The 20,551-nt window shown below is 36.1% G+C and overlaps 1 protein-coding gene across 10 annotated transcripts in view; it reads right to left on the bottom strand.

Moving 5' to 3' along the window:
• Positions 1–20,551, bottom strand: part of MSANTD2 (Myb/SANT DNA binding domain containing 2) — a 35,842-nt gene that overhangs the window by 5,626 nt on the left and 9,665 nt on the right. Inside the window, exons 1-4 of one of the 10 annotated variants that reach the window (XM_081267390.1) lie at positions 10,439–12,192; positions 6,498–6,587; positions 2,573–2,672; positions 567–627 (exon numbers count right to left, since the gene is read on the bottom strand). In XM_081267390.1, the coding sequence (XP_081123516.1) occupies positions 567–627; positions 2,573–2,648 (137 nt within the window). In that variant the 5' untranslated portion in view covers positions 2,649–2,672; positions 6,498–6,587; positions 10,439–12,192. Of the gene's footprint in view, positions 1–566; positions 628–2,572; positions 6,588–10,438; positions 12,193–20,551 lie in introns of those variants that run through there. The other 9 variants (XM_081267387.1, XM_081267389.1, XM_081267386.1 and 6 more) reach the window with 9 other exon arrangements.

Here is a 20,551-nt window from a genome sequence, read left to right as displayed (position 1 = left end):
GGCAAGTGCACTACCGCTTGAGCCACATCCCCAGCCCCAGAATTTTTTTTTTTTTTTAAGAATTTTTTTAATATTTATTTATTTATTTTTCAGTTTTCAGCGGACACAACATCTTTGTTTGTATGTGGTGCTGAGGATCGAACCCGGGCCTCACGCATGCCAGGAGAGCGCGCTACCACTTGAGCCACATCCCTAGCCCCAAGAATTTGCTTTTTGATCCCCAAACTGTAATACTATAAGGAAGTTAAGTGTAACTTTGGCCTCCTGTCATTTTACCTAAACCCAAATAAACTCCAGTCCTTGAATATCTAGATATTCACATCCATACATAGGCAACTACCATCAACCTATTTATTTTCAAGTAACACATTTATTCCTTCTTGTGGTATATGAAATTCTCAACATTTCAGTTCACCACTGGAAAACTGAAGCTAAGCTGAGAGAGGATGGGACAAACATAGTGTGGTGTAGCTGTACTTCCAGAGCATGTCTAATTTCTTACTGACCCTCCCTCCCCAAGGTCATTAACCTTAGGCAGACACACTATGAGGAAAGCAGTTACTTACTGTGCTTCTTCAGAAGACTCTTGTTTTATTTTTAATGTTCTCTTTGTGACAGGTATTTCATCTGAAAAGTAAAGATTTAAAACAAATTATAGTTTCCAGTTTTATCTACATACATTTATATAGTTAAGTATTTCCTATTATTTCCATACTTTACAATACCAGGCCTTAATACTAGTATCCAACACTGTCCAAAGCCAGCTTTATAAATATATCTGTTATATAATGAGATGCATACATTTATATGCAAGATCAGAAACCAGCTCTACAAGTATAAAATTCTTCAAGGTCACCAGTGGATTTCTAGCTAAGAGCTTAAAGCTTAATTTCACTGCAAACATGATTTTAAAAGAACAAGAATGAAAATAATTCTGTTCTATTTAGATTTTCTATGTGGGTTTTACAGAGCAATTATTACCCCAACATCAGAATCAGTGTATTCTGCATGATCCTCCCTGCCACTAAAGGTTTTGGTGACTTCAAATCTGTGGCACAACCAGTGTTATGAGATGCCAAAGTAATTTAGACCTTATAATTTTTGTAAAATTAAGAGGCAGTGATCACTTAGCATCTGTCCTTCTTATCTTTAAGTCCCTTATACACTGTTAGTCTGACAGTTTCATAGTTTCTTTCTTCTTTCTTCCAATATCTGAGATTGTTTAAAAACAGCACTTGTAAGAAATATATTAATGGGGCTAGGGTTATAGCTCAGTGGTAGAGCACTTGCCTAGCATGTATGAGGCACTGGGTTTGATCCTCAGTACCACATAAAAATAAATAAATAAAATAAAGGCATTGTGTTCACCTTAAAAAAAAAAAAGAAAGAAATACATTAAGTTAAGCCTTTTTTTTTTTTTGAATGAGCATTTCTCTATCATCAGGTATTCTGTAAAAAACAAACCAGGGCCTACAGACTTTTACCTTAAGCTAGAAAAACACATTTTTACTGCCAATCCTACATATACTTCCTTGGGATTGCCTTAGTACCTCACTGCAGAAGAAGATTTGCTTAAAAGTGAAAGTCCATTATACAATCTGTTCTTTAATGTGCAATGGCTATAGAAAAAAACTGATCAGTACTTCCAAATTATGAAAATAAAAATTGGAGCACTGAATGCAAAAAAAAAAAAATGACATATGTATGTGTGTGTGTGTATTTTTTTGGTACTGGGGATTAAACTCAGGGCCACTCAACGACTGAGCCACATCCCCAGGCCCTTTTCTGTATTTCATTTAGAGACAGGGTCTCACTGTGTTGCTTAGAGCCTTGCTATTGCTGAGGCTGGCTTTGAACTCGGGATCCTCCTGCCTTAGCCTCCCGAGCCACTGGGATTACAGGCGTACACCATCACACCTGTCTGACACATATACTCTTAATTAGGTCACACAAATTTAGATTTGATGGCCAGGAATTGCATCTTCCATTTTGAATGCTTTCACTGTATATAAAACATTTCAGCTATTGTTGGAACAGGATACCTCAGGAGGTTTGAAGGAGAATGATCACTGACATGGCTCAGATATCAGTCTTTTTAGTAAAAGTCAAGGCTTTCACTCATTTTTTGTTCAGTGTATAAAGTCTAGGAAGACTCTTTCCCATATCAGAGATAGAAAAGAAAAAGTATTTGGAATGAAGGAAGGAAAAGATAGATTCACTTAAAGCACTTAGGACAAGAGCCAATACTCTTAGCATCTTAGAACTAGAATCTTAGAATTAGAAGGTTCAGAGTATTAAATTTCATAGGATTCTGTCACTGAGCCTCCTTGTGTGGCTCAGAATTAGGAATTCTTCTATCTTTAGGAATCAGGGTGGTACTCAAATCATGAAAGCACTCGTTGGCAGTTGAAACCTACACCAAAGATGCCCACATTGACCCAAATAAACTGGTGACATGTGCTTTGTGCTGACCCTAGAAACAGCAGAAGACATCACAGATGACAATAAATACCAGTACAAATAGCAGGTAGATAAATACACATAAGGATATCATATATTTTAGCTTTCTTACCCAATTCCTGATCTGTTGGATAGCCATGGAGATCCTGACTGTGATTTCCCCAGTCCTCCTGTGAATAGTCCTCCATTGTGCTGCCATCTGATTCCAGCTCCTGGTACAAGCCACTACTGTTAATAAGTACAGGCTGGCAGGGCTGAGCATCCCATCCTCCCTGACCAAACACCTGTTCCAACTGTTCAAATGTGTAACTGCTCTTTCTTTTCCCAACACCATGTTCTTTCACCCGACTGTAACACCTGCGAAGGGTCTAAGACACAAAGTCTTTTGTTATTCCTTTAAAGCTGTACTTCCTCTTCCAGGTACGGACCACAGATATTAATTACTATTAGACAGACACAGACAGACAAACAGAGACACATTGTTACAGGAATGCTAGATTTCAAATTCATTATTATATTAGAAAAAATACTAATTTAGCATTTACTCAAACACGTTATAATTCAAACAAATTATTTTGCAATTAATTATCCATTAACAACAAGAAACATTACAACATTATTGCATGTACCCCATACACATATTTTTATACCCCCTCCCCTGTTTAAAAAGAATAAGGGGGGAAAAAACAAGAAATACCAGCCAGCCAATAGGATGCACACCTGCCACAGAAGAGAGAGAGAGCTGCTATGGTGCCCAGAATTTGGAAAGTGTGAGAAAAGGAGGACAGAAAGAAGAATTTCCCAAAGCAAAGAATACCTTCCTTACTCTTAAGAAGGAAGACAGGGTAAAAACAATTGCCTAAATAAATTAACTAATAAAACATACTATTTACATAATCTATATTCCTTACTAACTCACTGTGTCTTTGTGGTAGCTGCTAAAAGTTCAAACAGAAGTCAAATCAATAGTGCCACAATTTGCAGTCTCAGACATCAATGATCAAGAACACTAATACCTGTAGCTAAAACTAGACAATTTACTAATCTACCAACTCAAACTGCTAGCTAAACAAACCAACAAACAAAACCAATAGCTTTTTTTTTTTTTCCTTCTGGGTGGAGGGCAAAGTAGGAGGTTTACTTCATTTCTTTTTCTGCTACATGCCACAGAGCAAATAAATATCATTATGCAAGTCCACAGATAAAACCTGGATAACTTCATTATCTTGTACAATCCTTCAATTTTTTCCATGGTCTTTATTGTTAATGTATATTTCTGATGATTAGCCCAGTTTCCTGAGTTTAATGGTTCATCTTATGCTATCTTATATGATATTTCAAAGGATAAATCATGGACTTAGTCCCATCTTCCAAATTTACTCACATTCAGGCTCTATTCCATCTTTGCTTCTCTTTTGTTCCTTCTAATCTCCCTTATACTATACTGGGTTTCATTCAACTGAACAGAACCAGTTGACCTCTGACTTAATTTATATGCATTAGCAAGATTATAAATTTATTCCAAAGGATGAGATTACTTTCCACACGCCAATGTGTATCACCTATCCTCACCAAACTAAAACAATTCCTGATAATCTTTATAGAGCCGCCGTGAAAGTTTATTATCTTTAAATCACAGTTGACAAGCTACAAATACTCTGTCACTTGGAGCCAGAAATCCAGATAGGCAAAAGGTATAATGAAAACATGACACATATGATGGTCTTCCCAGACATTAACAGAACAATAATTAGTCACCCACATTAAAGCCAGCCAGTCTACCCCCTGCACAAACGCCTGTCCCATTCTCTCTTTCTTCAGCTCTCTTCTGTTGTCTCATATGATGCCTTAGAGAAGTGAGGTTTCCAATAATATACCCTTTTTAAAAGCATTTCTTCTTTCTTTTCATAAAGGATAGTCACAACCACATAAGACAAAACTTAGAGAAACATATCAGAAACATGAGTTTGGGAAACGTATGTCATGGGCAAACCTTACAATACAAATGCTGCAGCAAATTTCTTTTGACTTTCTACATGCTCCCCTTTCCCAGCACTCTCTGCCCTCCTTGCAGGGATTGGAATTTGAATTGCAAACATCCCCTGCCAAATTATTTTTATCTCACAATGTCTAGTTTCTGCCTCCAAGAACACCCCAACCACTCTTTTCAACTCTTCCAAGGACCGTAAATGGAGAGTCCCAACACTGTCCCTTCACCCTTTCAAGGCCATAAATGGAGATGGAAACCATGCCACTGCTCACTTCTTATTGGCTGCCTGGAAAAAGCATTCAAGACACAAAAAAGCCCAGTTAGCTCTGACCGTAAGGGCTGGTCTAGAAGTAAAGAAGTAAAACTAAGGTTCTTTTGAAGAAAGGTCCCACACTTAATAGGAAGTGACACAGGCATAAACAAAGCCACCAATGTTTGATAATATACATGGTGGGAAACCACAGAAAAGACTCTTAATCTTTGAAACCACCAAGTTTAGCTTAAAAATTTGCCTAGCTTCATATGTAACTATGAATAATGAAACCAACACTATCCAATCATTATAGATATGGAAGAAGAGTCAGGGGATATATTTTATAGTTCACCAAAAAAGACTAACAGATCTTGCCATCTCTTACTTGTAGTGTACATTTGGAATACACTTTTATAATAAGGCAATATGCTGATATGTAAAATATCTATCAGGTGCCTGCAGGTAAGATGTTTGGTAACTTCTAAATCCATGTGATAGTATATTCAAAAGATTTCCAAATTGATTTTAACTCTCTCAAGATACAAATAAACATAAGCAATAACTTCTGAGTTCAAAAAAGACCACAAATCCAAGAGAGGCTGTTTAAACAGGACACATTGACTAAAGTAGGGTTTAAAAAAAAAAAAGGAAAAACTCAAATATAGGCTTGCTGCTACCAGAAACAAACATTGGAATTTAGCTAAACTTGAAAGAGCTTAGAAATCAATAAAAAGGACATATAGAGAGACCTTCCAATTCTTATTACCCATAGTAAATCAGAAAAGGTTACATATTCCACACTCTAAATCATTAACCAAAACACATTATTAAAAGATTGGGTGCCTGTATCAATATTCCTAAATAAACTAACTTCAAAACTTACTCTAAACCTGAGATTAAAATAATACTTCAGAATCTAGAAAAAAGTGAAGTCTCATACCTCCCATTCCAGACAGCTACCAAATTCAACAAAAACCTCAATTTGGCTTTCTTGGAAAATCACAACCTATTCAACACAAAAAACCTGCTTCCCTTTCTTCTTCCTTTACCTTACCCATCTTAGACATTTACAGTAACTAAAGCTCTAATTGCTGTTTCAAAATTAAAATCTTGGGGCAAAGAATTTGCTTAGACATATTTAAGACTATACTATCCTCAAACTAAAATAATAACTTTTCTTAATGTCAGAATCTCCCCAGTATATTGATATTATGTTTTATTTCTTTCCTGGAGGAAGAACTATAAGATAATACTATCCAACTTGAATGAAATCATAGGGATAGAGGTCAAGAGGAGTCAAGAAAGTCTGAATAGAAGAACTCATTAAGGGGTCAAACCAAAGGAGTTCATGGGTATTGGCTTGGGAAGAAACGCCAGGTGGATGTTTAGTAAGTCCACTACCAAGTGCCAAGTCCTTAGCACTACAAAAGGAAAAGAACCACAGAAAGACTTGGAAGATGTCCCATTACCAAAGCAGGGAGAAATATAAGATGGCTGACAACTGACCATTTAAAGGATAGAGTGAAAGTTTGCCAAAGTTTAAGATTAGAGTCAAAGGAAAAGAGAGAATAAAAAAGATAACATTCATTGTAGATGAATGTATGAGGAGTCTATGGGGGAGGGGTAGGTAAACAAAGGCAGGAGTTTTAGATTGGCAGGATTCGGGGTTTAACGGCAGCAATGCAGAGAAAGACCCAGGGTTACAGTACACGTAACATTAAATACAGTGCACAATGCAGCTATCTTGCCAAAGTAAGTAAATCCAGTATTGGGTGGTATAAGCAGAGGAATCACATGTAAGCTATGAAGGTGGCTCTTCCTCTCTATTCAGCACCGGTGAGGCCACAGCTGGAGCACAGCATTCAGTTCTGGGCATCGAACCAGCTACAAGAGAGGGAAATTGTAGAGTTCAGAAAAGGGCAAATAAAATAATGAAAGGCTTGGAAAATAAGATCTATATAAGGGCCAGTGGTTTCATCAAAGCCCGTCATTATTAAGCTACTTTGGGAATGAGATTAAAGTTTCTTTTGCTTCAATGTCCTCCGGTTCCTCCTCCAACTTTCAGAAAATGGGAAGAAGTAAGTTCTTCCCTGGTATGGCAAAGTAGGAAGCAAACAAAATAAATCATGAAGGCATAGGCCAAGCAATTCCACCACAGGCTCAATGATTTTCTCAAAATTTGCCCCCACAAAATCACTGTTCAAACTGAACTGACTGTAAGTGAAACAGAGCATATAATGAGGAGGAATAGAAATAAGGCATAAAAACTACACATATAAACATATTGTATGTTGTTTAGAAAACATTGGCTTGATCAGTCTAAGATTTCAGATGAAAAATAAAGTCAATATGAAGGGAGGACAGCTAAGTTATAACAGCAGGAAACCATGGTATAAGAAAAAAATAAGCAGTGAAACAGATTTTCAAATGTAGTTGTCAAACTGGCCATACTAGAAATGCACGTATTGTCATTTTAACCCTCTGCCACCTAAACATGATAAATTTGTAATTGTGTCATCCACATGATTAAATAAAGACTATACTTATTCACAAGCAAAGACTTTTTTTAAAAAATCACACATTATTCTCCACAAGAGATGGAGAAATTACACTGGGGTGGGTAAAACTTCAGTGATTGATTTTCTAATAAAAGTGTCAATAACAATAGTTCAAACTAAAGGAAATGGGTATTTTGAAGCAACAAAACTGTTCATGAAACATCTTTTTACTTCCTTTATTTATTTATTTTTTTTTTAGAGAGAGAGAATTTTTTTAATATTTATTTTTTAGTTCTCGGCGGACACAACATCTTTGTTGGTATGTGGTGCTGAGGATCGAACCCGGGCCGCACGCATGCCAGGCGAGCGCGCTACCGCTTGAGCCACATCCCCAGCCCTTTACTTCCTTTAAATTGAGATTATTGTTATAGCAAAGATTATGAATTGCTCTTATGAGGCAACAAAACAACACTTTAATATTTTAAAGACTAAAATTTCTTTAACTATAACTATATACTTTGTTACTGTGAGCATAAAAGTAGGCAAGAAAAAAACCTTAAATAGCAGACATAAGTCAGTAAACATGTTCCTGCACACAGTAAGAAGGATGTTAAGGATATAGTATAAATTCCTACACATATCTTTTGACAGTGAGTTGTAACTAATGATTATAAAGTTACCTAAGGCAAAACCTGTGAGGCCTACAGAACTTTTTACTACCTATTTTATTACATTTTCTGTACATTAATACGTAACTGACTTGCCAATTGTCTAAATCTTTTAAAACCAACCAAAAGAAAAAAAAAAAAAACTCAACAAAACCAAGAAGAAAAATAACAGCATACCTGTTTTACATTCCCCCAGGTCTTAGTACTACAGAGCAAGTTTTGGCAAGTAAAAAATCCTTTTCATTCTTCGATCGTTTGCTTTTCCTCTCCAGTATGGAGGTACTTAACTTTTTCAGGTCATGGATTGCCTTCCCAGAAAAATGCATACACACACAAACCATTCCATACAATTTCAAAGGGAACATGGGCTCAGTGAAGAGCCCAGACAAGAACCTCAGCTTAAAAAATCTCTGTCCTACACTATGTTGGTTTTGCTTCCAAAGAAGAATATAGCATATATTAGTCAGAAATCCTAAAATAAGGTAGACTTAATTTGTATCATAGGCATTACAAAGATTCTAAAGATCAGCACAACTAGTTTAAGTCAATCAACCAGTTTGCTCAATTTCCTACTCATTTAGATAAAATACATTGATATTTATTTCCCTTAAGAGGTAAATTAGCCAAATTGCCATTTCTCTGTCTCTATTTTTTTCATTTTCTTTTGTGGTGCTGGAGATCAAACCCATGGCTTTAAACAAATTAGGCAAGTACTCTACCACTGAGATACATCCCCAGCCTCTCATTCTTTTTTAAAACAACAAGGTCTTGCTTCATTGGCCAACCTGGCCCAACCTCCAAGGCTCAAGAGATCCTCCTGCCTCAAACTCTAAAGTAAACTAGAGATATAGGTATAAATCAGCACAACCCCCACCCACCCCTCTCTTCTGGGGATTGAACCCAGAAGCACTTTTCCACTGAGCTACATCCCCAACCCTTTTTATTTATTCATTCTTATTCTGAGATAGCATCTTGTTAAATTGCTTAGGGTCTCAATAATTTGCAGAAGCTGGCCTCAAGCTTGAGTTTCTCCTGCCTTATTATAGGGTTGCTGGGATTACAAGTATGTATACCACACTGACCTCCCCGTTTCTTGAAGGAAATAATTTCTACCAGTAAAAAGCATACAGAAATTTCTTTACACTTCACAAAATATACCACTTTTCCTCTACCTACTGGGCAAAAAACTTTTTTCTGAAGTGGTCCTTAAACAATATTTTGAAAATCCATTCATTATGCTGATTATCTGTTCCAATTATGTTAACACAGTACTTGATCATTCATTATCTGACTTTTCAATATAGATGCTAGATAAACTAGTTAAGGTAACAACTTAAAACAGGGAAATTCATCCATCCAGAAACAAGCATAGGAAAGTCTTAACTACCTTCCTTAGCAGTCACTGCACTAAGCTCTCACATATTCCAATTTCAACACCACCTGAAGACTGAAGAGTCTCTCAGGAATAGGCAATGTCACACTAATTCTGTCCTTCTGTCCTATGGAATCACAGTTTCATCTATTACTCCACTAAAATTGTTCCTATCATGATCATCAATGTCTTCTTAATTACTAAGAAGAATGGGTTTCATATTTTGTCTTTAACTCATTTGCTCTCTCTGTAGCTCCTGACATCCTTTACCCCCTTATCCCTACCTCTTCCCCTACAATTTACTTTTATTTTATAAAACTTCCTGTATTACTTACATTCATCTACAGAGGATGAGTGGAGCTTCAAAAGGCTTAATTGCAAACCAGGCTCCAATGAAGTTTTTTTTTCTTCCTCTGGTACTGGGGAGTGAATCCAGGAGTGCTTAACCACTGAGCCATACTGGGCCATATCCCCAGCCCTTTTCTGTATTTCATTTAGAGACAATGTCTCACTGAATTACTTAGGCCTCACTAAGTTGCTGAGGCTGGCTTTGAACTCGAGATCCTCCTGCCTCAGCCTTTCCAGTCAACTGGGATTACAGGCATGTGCCACCACGCCCAGACCAATGAAGTTTTGAAGTTTTGAACCTTAAAAATGAACCTAGTCCAAATTCCTCCTCATTCAGCAAATGAGGAACCAAGGCAAGTATTCCTTCAAAGAGGATTTAGCATACGTAAATTAACAAATGCCACTCACAAAATTTTGATGTTGCTAAAGAAAGAAAGCTATAGAATTGTAAACTGCATGAGAATAGGAATTTTGTCCACCTTGCTCGTCTCTATTTTAAGGAAAAATAGAGAAAAATGGGCCTAGAAAAATGCCTTTCATGTAAGATTAATATATTTATTAAATAAATTAATTTTTAAAGTAAATCACTAGTAAGATCAAATTTTCTTAGCAAAGAATATCAGGAAATTCATTGTTTAACCATAATAGATTATAAAATCAATAAATCCAAAGTTAGACAGGGCTCCTGAAACCTTTTCAAAAAAGCAAAAGCAAAACAAGGTATAAACATAAACACAATTATAATTAGCAAATCAATTTTTGTAACAATGAAGGACTAACTGCAATGGGCTATTTTTAAAATATCCCTTCTTCTTGTTAAAGTTTTCTTTGGGGAGAGAGGCCAGTTACCTGCCAAAGGAAGCTCTGCAGTCCGGTCCAAATTTTGTTACTTCTTACACCTTACAAATATTTAAGACTATAAAGTGGTTCTATCAAAGATAGAAAAAAAAGACTCAGTTGTTTCATGGCTTTTAATAGGGTCAAACAGAAGAATGACCACCACAAACAAAGAGATCTTACCTCTCTGGAGCCTCAATCTTTGTAGGTTAGGAACTGTCCAGGATTGAATCCTATCAGCTTGTACTTCATTCTGAATCTGGCTATGAAAGACTCACTCACTCTGTGTTTATAATTGGCCAGGGCTGTCTTCATAAGAAGAGATTCTTGCAGAGAATGCATAATTCAGGAAATTTTGATTTTCAGTGAATATCAAGTCATGCTAGCAGCTGAGAGTCTCTTGCCCACTCAGATTATTAAGAGAAAAAACCTTGGAGGAGGACAATACCAATTGTCAAAAACAAACATCCAGTGTTCATGGAACTAAATTCATGTGGTTATAAAGCTTTTAACCTACACTTGACATAATTTACAAGTATCTCAGATTAATGGCAACACTATAAAATCCACACCTCTAGTACACATGCTTATATGCACAGAATTCTCTGGAATACAAGAATCCTTCTAGACATAGAATCCCATGTGTTTCTCCATTTAGAATAAAACAGGTCAAAAAATTAAGGCATAAACACTTATTCTACATATAAGCAGCAATAGAGTCACCAAGGGTGGGAAAATAACACTATTTGTCTAGAATTTCCTCCTCATCTGAAAGGGGAAAAAAGGTCAGTTTGGTAAAGAACTGACTTGGATTAAAGATTATTTTTATTATATCACCTACAAAAGTTGCTGTCTCCGCATCTTTTTTCAATCTTTCTCCTTGCTTCAAATCTTGGGCACCAACTCCACATGTTATTCAGACAATATTAAAACAATATTATCCTATTAAGAATGTGATAGCTAAAAAACACATTCAAGAGAATTCTCTCAACTATTTCTGGCAGAACAGGGGCAAACTATTTCTCTTTAAAGGTCTCCCACATAATCCCTTTAAATAATTGTTCCACAATCATGTCTAAAATTAAGAACTACTCACAACACAAATAAGACAAAAATAAAACAGAAATCCCAGTTTTATTTTTACCATTTGAATATTGTATTGCTTCCTAATTACAAAATTGGCCTTCTAATCATTAGACCAGTGTTTAGAAGGTAAAAGCGTTTTTTCCCCTGAAATTGTAGGCTACTTTGTTTCATCTGTTGACCATGTGATCTCTGTGATCTCAATTTGTAGTTGTTTTCTTACTAAAAACTGCCACATTTAAGGCAAAGATAATCTATATCATAAAATTTTCCATTAGCAAATTTTATACATTTATGAAAAAAGAATCCAGATAAACTCATGTAAAAACTAATGTTATTAGAACTCCTCCATCAGACATTAAATCAAGATTCAGTCAATTGGTTAAAGATGTAAAAACAATCTTTTTTTTCATTTTCACAGTATTAACTACATCCCATGGATGCCTGAAAAGAACATATCCTCTTTATTGAAAATTTTGGAAATAAGCAAGTTTTTTTTAAGTTTACTGTAAACATCTATCCTTGAACAACCTGAACTTTTTTAGGAAATTGGTTGAAAGAAATTTAGGCAATCATAACACTTTTTATAGCACATTTGGTAAAATTTTTATATTTTATTCTTAGCTTTATGAGGACTGGTAAGAGAAATGGCCATTGGGGGGGAAAAACAACTCTATGTTTTCTGCAAAATCAAACATTTTCCTAATGTGGCTCAATGTGCCACGTAACAAATGTAAACCATTACTACCATTTCCTGAGTGCCTACTGTGTGCAGAGATTTAAGCTAAACACTTTACACTTATCATTCCTCCTTAAAGTAATGTAAAAATATCCCAGGAAACAGACTCAAGAGACTGTGCACAGGAGGTTTACTGGGTGGTGCTCCAGGGAACCACACTTGAGATAGAGAAGCAGAGCTGAGCAGAAAAAGAAACTGAAGTGTGACACAGATGCAACAGAGGCCTAACCTCAAATTTAGGCATGGAACTCAGGTGCCCCTTCAGAGCAGTCCTAAATTGAGCCAAGAAGCCTGGACCTTTGTATTTCAGTGCTGACCAGTAACTGGATCTAGGCTGCCACCAGAGAGGGGGCCTCACCTTGAACCAGACAGCTCCCTGGGCAAAGGGAAATTCCTTGGAGAAATTCAACCAGAAGCCACCAGCCATTAGGGACCCAAACAACTGCAGGGGACTAGTATTTCATCCCTGGAGGAAGGATCTGGGCAGCACATCACATATATATAGAGAGACATATGGTGCATCCCTGTTTTAAAGTCTAGAAATCTAAGACAGAGAAAGGTAAGAGCTTACCCAAGGTCACTTTTTTTTGGTACTAGGGATTGAACCCAGGGACACAACCACTGAGCCACATCCCCAGCCCTATTTTGCATTTTATTTAGAGACAGGTTCTCACTGAATTGCTTAGTGCCTGGCCATTGCTGAGGCTGGCTTTGATCCTGGGACTACAGGCATGCATCACCATGCCCAGAGAATTTATTAATATTTATTTTTACACTTAGTACATTATTTCTATTTTTAAAAACCTCCTCTACATGAAAGTAAAAATTAGCTGCCCAGCTATAGTTAACTTTTTTAAATTTTTAATTATTTATACATGATAGTAGAATGCACTTCATTATACATAATGAAGTATAATTTCTCATTCTTCTGGTTGTATATGATACAGAATCACACCGGTCATATAGTTATATATGTATATAGGGTAATAATGTCTAATTCATTCTACTATCTTTCCTACCCCCATATCCCTTCCCCTCCTTCTACCTAAAGTAACTCTATTTTTCCCTAGTCCCTCCCCCCATATTGTGAATTAGCTTCCCCATATCAGGGAAGAAAACATTCGGCTTTTGATTTATGGGGATTGGCTTATTTCACTTAGCATGGTATTTTTCCAACTCCACTTATTCACCAGCAAACCATAATTTCATTCTTCTTTAAGGCTGAGTAATATTCTCTCTCTCTCTCTCTCTCTCTCTCTCTCTCTCTCTCTCTCTCTCTCTCACACACACACACACACACACACACACACACCGCATTTTTTAAAAATTCATTCATATGTTAAGGGCACCTAGGTTGGTTCCATAGTTTAGCTATTGTGAAGTGAGCTGCTATAAACTTTGATGTGGCTACACCACTGTAATATGCTGATAACTTTTAAAGTATTAGGAATATAGTCTAAAATGATAAATAGTAAATACACAAATCAGTAACATAGTTGTTTATTACCAAGTATCACATATTGTCATGATAGTATGTGTTATATTTTATACAACTAGCCACACAGTGGGTGTGTTTACACCAGCACTGCCATAGACATTGAGTAAGGTTTTGTCCTAGGATAGATATCAGAACACCTACAATGCTATGACTAAGAGACAGAAAATTTTCAGCTTCATTATACTCTTTTGGGACTACCTTGTATTTACCAGTCCATCTTTTGACCGACATGTCCTTATGCAGAGCATGACTTGTATACATAACAAAACAACCTATCTCATCTCCATCATCTATCTCTAAGAAGATAAGTTACCACACCATTTAAACATTGGGCCAACAACAATACAACACAAGGTAATGGACAAATTCCATAGCCTACTTTGGCATTAAGCCTCATATCTACCTGCTTTTACAGTCAAAAATGTAAGTCTAGGGCTGGGGTTGTCGCTCAGGGTAGAGCACTCACCTAGCATATGCAAGGCCCTGGGTTCGATCCTTAGCACCACATAAAAATAAATAAAATGAAGATATTGTGTCCAACTACAACTAAAAAATAAATATCTTTTAAAAATGGAAGTTTACTTTGTGAATGTTTCTCCTGTTCTAATTCAGATTTGTTCCCTTTAAGGGGAGTTGGTAGCCCAATGGATAATATAATTTATATACTTTGAGTAATGACTGAATGAATTGCCTTCAATAATGGCTTTACTTATATTTCCACACATTTTAGGTTCTTTTTTTTTTTTTTTTGTACTGGGGATTAAACTCAGGGGCACTCGACCACTGAGCCACATCCCCAGCCTGATTTTTGTATTTTATTTAGAGACAGGGTCTCCTGAGTTCCTTAGTTCCTCACTTTTGCTGAGGCTGGTTTTGAACTCGAGATGCTCCTGTCTCAGCCTCCTGAGCCACTGGGATTACAGGTGTGTGCCACCACGCCTGGCTATGTTTTAAGTTCTTAAAAGACTTCCAAATCAATGTTTCTTCTATAGTCTTAGGAAACCATGAATTCTATACAATTATTTTAATTTGCATTTTCATTTCTTATCATTTCAATGATGAGAAATATTTATAAGCATGATGGTGTCCATTTAGGTCAATATTTGGTATTACATTTATGATAACACGGTTGGCAAAAACATTACTTCGATTGTCAAAATTTAATAAAAGTAGGCTAATGGCTTACAAGGAGGCAATAATACCAACTGGTTACAAGTATGGGTTCTGGAGTAAAATTGCTTAGTCTAGTGTAACCACCTGCTAGCTTTGTGACATCAGACAAATTATTATCTCTAAGCCTTAATTTCTCTACCCACAAGATGGTACGTATATGTCAATACTTCATCATAGATTTGTTGTGAGTACTAAATGATAAAATAGAGTATTTAAAATGAAGTTTGCAAATATATGAAAAAAAATTCAACATCTTTAGTAATTAGAGAAATGCAAATCAAAACTACTCTAAGATTTCACCTCACCCTAGTCAGAATGGCAGTTATCAAAAATACAAGCAATAAGTGTTGACAAGGATGTGGGGGGAAAAGGAACAATCATATATTGCTGGTGGGATTGAAATTGTTTGTTATATGCAACCACTTTAGAAAGTAGTGTGGAGATTCCTCAGAAAACTTGAAAAGGAACCACCATTTGACCCAGATATCCCATTCCTTTGTCTATACACAAATGACTCAAAATCAGCATACTATAGTAACACAGCCACATCAATGTTTATAGCAGCTGAATTCACAATAGCTAAACTGTGGAACCAACCTAGATGCCCATGAGTAAATGAATGGATAAAGACACTGTGGTATATATACACAATTAAATACTACTTGCATTAAAAGAGAATAAAATTATGGCATTTGCAAGTGAATGGATGGAGTTGGAAAATATCATGCTAAGCAAAGTAAACCAATCCCAAAAAACTAAAGGCTGAATGTTTTCTCTGATTAGTGGATGCTGACCCATGATGGGGGCAGGAGGGACATGGGAAGAATGAAGGAACTTTGGATTGGACAAAGGGGAGGGAGGGGAGGGATCATGGGGGTAGGAAAGATGGTGAAATACAAGGGACATCATTACCCTAGGTACACATTTAACTGCACGAAAGGTCCATCTCTACATCATGTACAACCAGAGAATTGAAATGTTGTGCTCCATTTGTGTACAATGAATTGAAATGCATTCAGCTGTCATATACAACTAAGTAGAACAAATAAAAAAATCTTTAAAAAAATTCTTAAGAAAGAATGGTTATTCTAATTCAAAGGGGACTGCTCTAGACCATTGAAATGGAGGCCAGCTGGGTGGATTGTGCTACTTGAGAGGCCCATTTGTTCAACTGGTCTGATGATTCTAGTTTTCTGTATCAGCCCCCATTTTCCACATTGACTTGGATAACTCTCCAATGCTAGGACAGACCTCTCTAGAGTGGATATGGAGATTATAGATCCTGTTCCAGATCTTGTCACAATGGGTTAGAGTGAATGGCTGCCATCTTTAGGCCCTCAAATGGGGAAATTTGATGCTTGCATCAGTGGATTAGACAAAGGGAAATGAAGGGAAGGGAGAATAGGAATATTTACATACATAAGTATACTACAATGAATCTCCACATCATGTATATCCAGAAAACTGGGATCCTAATTAGAATAAAATATACGCCATATTTGTACAAATGTCAACATATACTCAACAGTCACATATACCTAAAATGAACAAATAAAAATGACTATAAATGAAATAAATAAAATAAAATGAAATTTGCTAAATGCTTATACTCACTGAATGTTAGCAATCATCAGAAGTATTATAAAAATGATAGTCACATTGTATGGAGACCAAGGAAGCCTTATGAATAATGTTAGTTCAAGTATGGAAAAGTAGTAGCACCAAAGTGTTGTACCACAAGGCACATGGGGGGAATAGCATGGAGGAATCACACACTCTAAAGAACTTTATGTAGCAATCAGTATCAGAGTCTTGTGAGGAAAAAGAAGGTAAATTTCAGCTAACCCACAACCTCAGGAATGCTAAGTTAATTTTTTCATTTGTCCTTTGATTAGTGCTTAAGTTTTAAAAAATTGTTTTTGATAACATTTGAGTTCTGTAGTTAAAGGATTTTATACCTAGGTGTAGGTTTGTAACATGGTTATATAAACATGTTATTGCCCACACTTTATTCAAGTTTCAGAAACATCTGGCTATATGATCACTTCTCTTACTTTTTGCTTTTTTATGGAGTAAAGCCAATCAACTAATCGTTTTCAACAGTTATTAGTCTTGGCATGAATGAGGCAACTAATACACTGACATATAAACCAAGGGAAGAAAAAAACCTTAACTACCCATCCAGGGAATGAAGGCTCACTTACTGACCAACTAGTCCACAAGTAGTAGGAGGAAGAGGTGGGGTTGTAGCTCAGTGGTAGAGTGCTTGCCTAGTAAGGGTGAGGCACTGGGTTTGGTCCCCAGCGTCACGTTAAAAAAAAAAAACATATATATGTTAAATTCTTTATAATAATATTTAGTTATTTTAAAATTTGGGGCCAGGGTCTTCCTAAGTTGCCTAAGCTAGCCTGGAACTTGTCCTCCTGCCTCAGCATTCCCAGTAACTGGGATTAAATACATGCATTACCACACCTGGTACTACTACCACTTCTTCAAAAATAACAAAACATTTATGAACATGATTATGCTATAGTGAAGAAATAAAAAAAAAAAAATTCCCTTGATTTTTTTCCTCTTAATTTAGTAGTGTGGCTACATTAGTTATATAAAAACATAATCATTGGGGCTAGAAATATAGCTCAGTTGATAGAGTGCTTGCCTCACATGCATAAGGCCCTAAGTTCAATCCCTCAGCATCACACACACAAAAAAAAAAAAAAAAAAAAAGAAAGAAAAAAATAATTATTATATATTGTTCTAAAATTGCCATAACCTGGGCTGGGATTGTGGCTCAGCAGTAGAGCACTCACCTAGCACATGCAAGGCCCTGGGTTCAATCCTCAGCACCACATAAAAATAAATTTAAAAAATAAAAGATATTGTGTCCAACTGCAAATAAAAAATATTTTTTTAAAAAAATTGGCATAACCTTGATCTCTTAACTCCCAACTATTTACCATGTTTCTTAATTTGTATAAGAGAAGGGGTTATCTGGTTTGGCACAAGACTATACCTTCTGGACCCTTCATAATAATGCCTGATTCAAGAGGAGATGCTTAGGTAGTTAATCCCTGAATGAATAATAACCTAGCCCTCTGCTTTTACTGGTTCAAACCTCAATGACAGGCATATAGAGACAATGAAAAAAAATAAATAAAGTTAGGTAAATCTTTCTTAAAGCAAAAAAACGAGTGAATTTCTATTTCTTATACATAATGAAAGGTAGGCAGCTCAAACTTTCTAAGGCCATTAAGGCTTATCAAAGAATATCTTATCTGATTAGTTTTTGTTTTGATTGAGTTAACAGCTCTGAATTACATTGTAAATGTTGGTATTTTTTTTTAATCTGAATATAAGTTCTTTGAAGGCAGAAGATTGTCAGTTTTGTTCACTGATGTATTTCCCAGCACCTACATCAATACCTGGCATATGGAAGGAAGGGATTCAATAAATTCTGAGGACTGAATAAAGGAATAAATAAAAATTCCATTAAGACTGCTTCTAGGCAACTGAGATACCAAATATAAAGTTCTTTTTGACCTATCACATGCTTCTTTCTAAATCATAAGCCAGATGATTCCATTTGAAGTGTTTACAAATTAAAAATTAATAAAAGCAGTTTTTGGTAGATATGAGCCTTTATTCTGGTTTCATTAATATCCATTACAAAGATAATTGGTTTATTTGGATAAATGAAGTTATCAATAGAAAGTAGAGAAACAGAACTTTGTTTCAAAATCCAATCTGTTATAATAAAATAGTCTTACAAAGGCTGAGAAAGTGCAACTAGAAAACAATCTAAGTAAACAACTTCCACACTATTCTATAATTTATATTGAATGATATAATATTTGGTAGCTCAAAATATATAATTAATGAGTGCAACCAAGAACATGCATATAAAAATAAAATGATGGCTGCTATTCCTAAAGTGCCTAAGAGTAAACACAGGTTTGTATTTAACTAAGGAGTAACAATGTATCTTACTAAATGAAAAGATAACACTCACTTGATCAGTGCCATGAATAAAAGTATTTCCACTGGTTTTTAAGGATTTGAGTACAAATAGGTGAGATTTAACAGATTCAAATATTAAATATATGCCTTTTCCCAAATACAGACTTTCTTGAATTATTTATTTAGAGGAATCGGGGGAAAGACTTGGTTGGCATAGATTATGAACTACAGAAAATTTGTGACACATGCATATAAGGCACAGCATCCTTAGGCATTCATTATTTTAAACACTGAAGTTTCTACAACAGTAAATAACAAGCAGAACAGAACATAGAGCAACAGAAACAAAATCAAACTATCTAATTACCACTGCAATCCTTACAATTGTTTATAATAATCTAAAGCACTTTACAGTACTAGTCTGATATTTCTGGAACTCAGAAGTTTTTCACCCATTTTCTTTCTTTTTTAAACAGTACACACATATAACTTTCCAATAAGAAAAAATTGCTATTCAATCTTAACCTAGTAATAGAAGCGTACTTCAGGGTGCTTATTTGATTAACATTTGAAATCCTAGATGTGTCGGGGAGAAGTCAGGATAATCAGAAGACTGGAGAACTGACCAGAATCCATGAGACTATGGAAAGCACATCCTAGAAGCAACACAGACAGGACTGTCTAAATATGGTGTTCTAGATGTATCTCTCTGGGTTGAGAAGTAAAGCCAAAAACTTGAGCTAAGAAGAACCATATAGATCTTTGGTAACTATAACAAGGAGTCCTGCATAAGCCAGTAGAGAAATAGACAGCTTACTGCACACAGGTCAAGATACAGCAAACATTATCAATTAAAATTTCCTCATTCTCCAAATAGGCCCCTGAGTTTGACATGCATGAAATCTGTCCTCTCTAGATTCATTGGCATTGCTTTCACCTCTCTTCTAGCTCACTGTGAGGCACCTCTTTGTGTCTTGTGCTTCCATTTTCAACATTATAGCCAGGGACTGCTATAAAATTTAAGTCTAACCATGTCACACTACTGGCTAAAAATCCTTTGATAATTAGGATAAAGTCCAGACTCCTTAACACATAAACTGACCTCTTGCTTCTCTAGTGTTATTTTCATTACTGCCCAATTACTTCCCTTCAACATTTACCCACAAACCCCAGGCTCCAGCTATCTAGAATCACACAGCATAAAGAATATCACAGGTATATCTGGGGCACCAGCTGCCATATCACTGTGTTTCTAATGAGAATGTAAACCTAGAATGAAAAAAATGTTGATATCACCTTAGTATCTTCTAGTCTTATTTAATCTAATTATAGGTTACAGTCCATCAGTAGGCTGAGAAATCAATTTTAGTGAATTATAACCACCTTTCTAAAGCACTCCAAATGGGAGATAAAGACACAATGCAAGGGGGAATAAGGTCTGTTCTGGCGAAAGAACCTGGTGCAGTGAGAGGGTGGCTGGGGAGATGGTGGATAGGAGCTGGTACAGGTCAGAAGGATGAGTGTGGGGGAGCAGCATGTGAAGAAGGCCAGTTTGGGGGAGGGGGACTGGCTGACCCATGGGCACATGCATCATGGAATAATAACCGGAAGTGAACTGCCCCTAGGTATTGGCCTACATCAATGGGGTCTTGTCAAGCAAACCTAGAGCATCCCT

Source organism: Spermophilus citellus, assembly GCF_964194105.1.
Source record: "Spermophilus citellus genome assembly, chromosome: 2".
Classification (NCBI taxonomy): Eukaryota; Metazoa; Chordata; class Mammalia; order Rodentia; family Sciuridae; genus Spermophilus; species Spermophilus citellus.
This window is presented reverse-complemented; position numbering and strand designations above follow the sequence as displayed.